We start from the raw sequence: 4801 nt of genomic DNA, 5'->3' as shown, positions 1-4801 counted from the left end.
TTCAAATAATCAAGTCAGCTTCTCACTGGCTGAAAAATCTGCTGCAAGTCTGACAGTGGTCATTAGCAAGAAAGCTGGTAGAAGTTGTAAGTAATCAAAAGCTGTCAGCTGTTTTTTTTTTGTATTATTTTTAGGAAAGTACCTTGAGGTTTTTACAATAGTGGTATATTTAAATTGTGTTTTGTTTGTGGAGGTTTCTCTGTTGGTTCTCTTGCTTTGAAATTCAGTATTTTCACTGAAATCATTGCTCCGATGTCAAAACATTGATAGTGATATTCCTTTAACATCAAAAAGACTGCAGCAGTTATTTGGTTGAGTTCATTGTTTCCACAACTGAAAGAACCGATGGCCAGAGATACAAAACCAAACCCAAGTTGCAGTAAGCCTTGGATTTCCTTTAAAGTAAATGAATAAATTGTTTGATTCTAGGAGAGTTATAACTCCCGAAGATGAATCATCCAGTCAAATGAAAAACAGGAGGTTGAGCAAATCTACCCTTTTTAGTAACTCAACACAAATCTTACTGTTATTATATCAAAGTATATTATATTATTCTCTTTCCTTCAACAGATGAGGTCCATCAGGATACAGCTCCTTAGTATTTCTACTAAGGTCCATCAGGATACATGATGTATCCTGTATCCTGATGGACCTCATCTGTTGAAGGAAACAGAAGAGATTCATTGTCCATGAAGTTGTTTTTATACAGCTCCTTAGTATTTTCTACTAAGGAGCTGTATAAAAACTTCCTTTATTTGGTATGGACATACAATTACTAACGATGAGACAAACCATAAAAAGGTGGTACACTGCAACTTGGAGTATTGCTTTCTTGGTATAAACACAATGACAAAGGCAAGACATTTAATCATGGATCCCTCTTTTCCAACAAGTCCAAGTTGGTACTTCTAAAGAACTTGTATGAGCATTTCCTAAAGGTTAAGGTGTCTTGGGTTTCGACAACTAAAATGATTTGGTCAAGGGGAACAGTGTTGGCTTTTGATGGGATGATCTCCAATGATCTGAGGAGTCAGAGTTACATGTTTCGTACAATAAGCATAACCATGGACCATTTTCAGGTTTGTGAGCAAATAACCACCGTCGTTATCTTGTCTTGAGTCTCCTGTCATCCAGTGAAATCCTTCTCTATATGTTCAGGACTAAAATTAGGCCAACAGCTGTAGAGCCATGGAACATATGTTATAATACAGATTGGTGTTTTCTGTTCCAGAGAGTGTTGGTATGGAGACAGTTGTGGAAAACATGTTGTCTTGGTTACTATCAGAGATTATTTCACAACACATTATTAAAAACGCACAAGTTGTTGGTACAAGGGGAGGTTTTGTGGGTGGGGGTGATGTAACGGATGTTGTCTTTATTTAGCTTGGCTGCCTTGTAGAGGACACTTCAGATGATGGACTGAGTCAGTTTAGCAGAAGAATTCTTCACTTGCCACAGTTCTGTCACATTGTTCTTCTGTCACATTGTTCTTCGTCAGGCTTAAATGTCTCTCTTTGCCTCGTTTTGATTGGTCACGAACACGACTTCAGCGCCCCATGACCAACTCTGAACACAATCAATTTTTTGGCCTTTATTTATCAAGGAAAGGTTTTTCTGTTCTCTCTCTAGTGAGTGCGATGTTCATTATCTTTCCCAGACAGTCCTTGGATTTCAACTGTCAGGTCAAAAGCTTTTTCTGACAGTTCAGCATTATAGTGGCTGAGGTGAGATAACAGTGGATCTTAACATGCAGGAGGTTTCATTTTCACCAGGAGTTGAGGTTGAAATCCTGACAGGATACTAAAGGTTTCCAGTCCTTGAGAAACTGACTCCACCAGCCACATTAAATTAACTTAGGGAACCTTCATCTAATATCAAATAAAACAAGTCGTAGTCTTCTGGGAACTGTTGGGAATTTTGAAATATGTAAAAGTAAAAAATGTCCAGCCATTCCCTTCCTTAAACAGTGTCTCTCTGTGCTCTATCTTCAGATTTCAAGACTCTTCTTGAAAGCACATTTGCAATGATTTATATTTGACTCTTTTCTTCCTCCAGATATCCGCGGCCTGCAGGGCTTTTTGGACCAGACGTCCCGTCAAGGCGTTGACGTCGCGCTGCAGAGAGTGGACAGGAACATCAGCCGAGTCTTCACCAACCTCTTCACCACCATGAGGACCGAGGAGCTCAACCGGTACAGAGACACACTACGCAGAGCCATCCTGCTGCTCAGCCCCAACGGAGCGCACACGTTCATCCAACAGGTCGGTTTACCTTCAGTTTACTGGCCAATGTTCAGTGTGTCTGGGAACATTAGGAACACATAAGGAATAACACTACATTCGTGTTGTGTTGGAACGATTGGAAAATGAGTTTTGTTCATGTCTGAGCAACAACTTTTGGCTTTTGCTCGACTTGCCAAGTTGTTGACGTCACACACACAGAAACATGACGGATGAACGCATAAGCAACATAAGGAGTGTGCATCTATATATGGAGAGTCTGTAGAATATGGAGGTACTAAGTGTTGCATGAATAGGGAACCCTACAGGCAGACTAGAGTGGATACGGTAAGTGTATTTAGGGGTGTTAAAGGCACAACTGAGTGTGTTAAGGAATGAACCAGGAATGAGTGAGGGAAAGAGGGTAAATGTAAAGTCAGAGTGTATGGAGAATGGAAAAATGTGTAAAGGGGCCTCTTGACTGTGTAAAGAAAACAAGTGAAAGGAACAAGTATGTAAGTATACATAGGAAATAAGTGTGTTTGTTTAGGGAGCAAGAAAGTTTGTAAAGTGAACAGACGATTATTTATAGGAACCAAGTGAGTGGACATGAGAAATAATTGCTTGTGTTTAAGGGAGCAAGTGAGAGTGTGAAGGGCACCAGTGAGTGTACATAGGTAACAATTGAGCGTTCGAAGGGTACAAGTGAATGTAGATAGGGAACAAGTGGCCATGTAAAGAGAAGGAGACAGGTGTGAAAGGAACAAGAACGTTTACATCGGTACAAAGTGAGTTTGTGTAGGCAGCAAGTGAGTGTGTGAAGGGAAGTGGTGAGTGTACATAGGGAACAAGCAAGTGCAAAAATGGAACTAATCATTGTGCAGAGGAATAAAAGGGAGAAAAAAATCAGTTTCTCTGTCCAGCCTTGGATCAGTGATCATTTGTTAGTCTTTGGTGTGTGTGTGTGTGTGTGTGTGTGTGTGTGTGTGTGTGTGTGTGTGTGTGTGTGTGTGTGTGTGTGTGGAGAAAGTAATAGTAGTGGAAAGATTTGATAATTACTCATGTGAGTCTCGAGACACCTGGTGCAGCAGGAAGCTTCTGATCTGAGGCGCTGACAGTGAGCGGGGGTGTGTTATGAATGTCCCCAGTTGTCTGTCACTCTCTCTCTTTCTCTCTCTCTCTCTCTGTTCATCAGCGGTCAGAGCGAGAGAGATGGTGCGTTTCACGTATACGGATGAAAACAGGTCACGATGATGATAAAAGAACTGCAGTTTTTTTTTCTCTGCTCACAGATTAATTGTTCACTTTGTTAAAGGTTTAAATTTCTCATAGCGACTGCAGTGGAGACAAGAAGTTGCCGACACTAGAAAAGGAAGTGACGGCGTGACTTTGCTGCAACTTGGTCAGAAACCAAAGTTTTTGGAAACAAATGCAAAAACTGACCTGATGGTGGCGCTAGATGAGAAGTTAAGGGATCACCAGTTTTTTAGATGTAGTTTTCAGATTCATTTTGATGGTGACACCGTTTTGAAACTAAGCCCATGGCAATTCATCCAACAGATTTTAACATGTTTCAGCCCAGTGAACCCACGAACACTGGAATCATCCACAGAGCCGAGCCACTAAAGAGCTCAATACTGCAGTAATAGAGAATGACGATATGAATTCAGAATTGCTTTTAGCAACTAGCATAATAATAGAAAATATTCTACTTCAATTCAGCAAGTGTATCCACAGATGGGTTACCAATGAAAAGGAGGTGTTGTTCGCCTTAGAGCCTCCAGAACAGCTTCAGTTTTTGATGGTGTTTTGATGATGATGGTGGTGGTTAAGTTGGGCTGAGGTCTGGTGACTGTAAAGGTCACAGCATACGACCGGCATCATGTTCCTACTCATCAAACCATCAGTGAGCTCCTTCGACCTGTGTGAAAGCAGCAGCATACATTATGTTATCACACTTTATTCAGCCTCTCATTTTAAGACTCTTCTGACCATGTCGTGTAATTTCATAAGTGTGTGTGTGTGTGTCTGTGTGTGTACACTTTTCTCAGGTAGGTCTGTCTGATGGTGTTAATGTCCATGTGTGACTGAGTGCCACAAATAGCTCCTGTGTGTGTGTGTGTGTGTGTGTGTGTGTGTGTGTGTGTGTGTGCGCGCGCGCGCGTGTTTGTGTGTGTGTGACACTGAGGCATTCATTAGCACCAGGACATGACAGTGTAGGAGGGTGAGACTGAGATGAATGAAAGTCACACTCTTCAATAATGTCATGGCAACGTCTTAAAAGCTTTCACAAACACACACACACACACACACACACACACACACACACACACACACACACACGATAACAAAACACACTGGCTATGAATCTTCCTGCCAGAATTTGTTGTTACTTTCTGTTGCATCTTTTCTTCTCTTCAGCCTGGCTGTGAAATTGGTTCAGTCTTTGTCCCATTTTATTGTTGGTGCAGACCATGCAGCTGCATGCATGAACCAGTCAGGAGTATGTCATCCTGATTGTGACTACAGAGAATATAAGGTCTGTAAGAATGTAAAGTCAGACAGTTTCAGAGAAAGATTTT

General features: G+C 41.3%; 1 protein-coding gene across 1 annotated transcript in view; it reads left to right on the top strand.

The window, feature by feature from the left end:
• The first annotated feature begins 345 nt into the window (after positions 1-345).
• grid1b (glutamate receptor, ionotropic, delta 1b) overlaps positions 346-4801 on the top strand; it is a 177100-nt gene continuing 172644 nt past the window's right edge. The window contains exons 1-2 of the mRNA XM_023418838.2: positions 346-379; positions 2056-2261. Coding sequence (XP_023274606.1) covers positions 346-379; positions 2056-2261 — 240 coding nt within the window. The remainder of the gene's footprint in view (positions 380-2055; positions 2262-4801) is intronic.

Source organism: Seriola lalandi, unplaced genomic scaffold (assembly GCF_002814215.2).
Source record: "Seriola lalandi dorsalis isolate HSWRI2012SDOR001 ecotype SW California unplaced genomic scaffold, Sedor1 jcf7180002054585, whole genome shotgun sequence".
Taxonomy (NCBI): Eukaryota; Metazoa; Chordata; class Actinopteri; order Carangiformes; family Carangidae; genus Seriola; species Seriola lalandi.
This window is presented reverse-complemented; position numbering and strand designations above follow the sequence as displayed.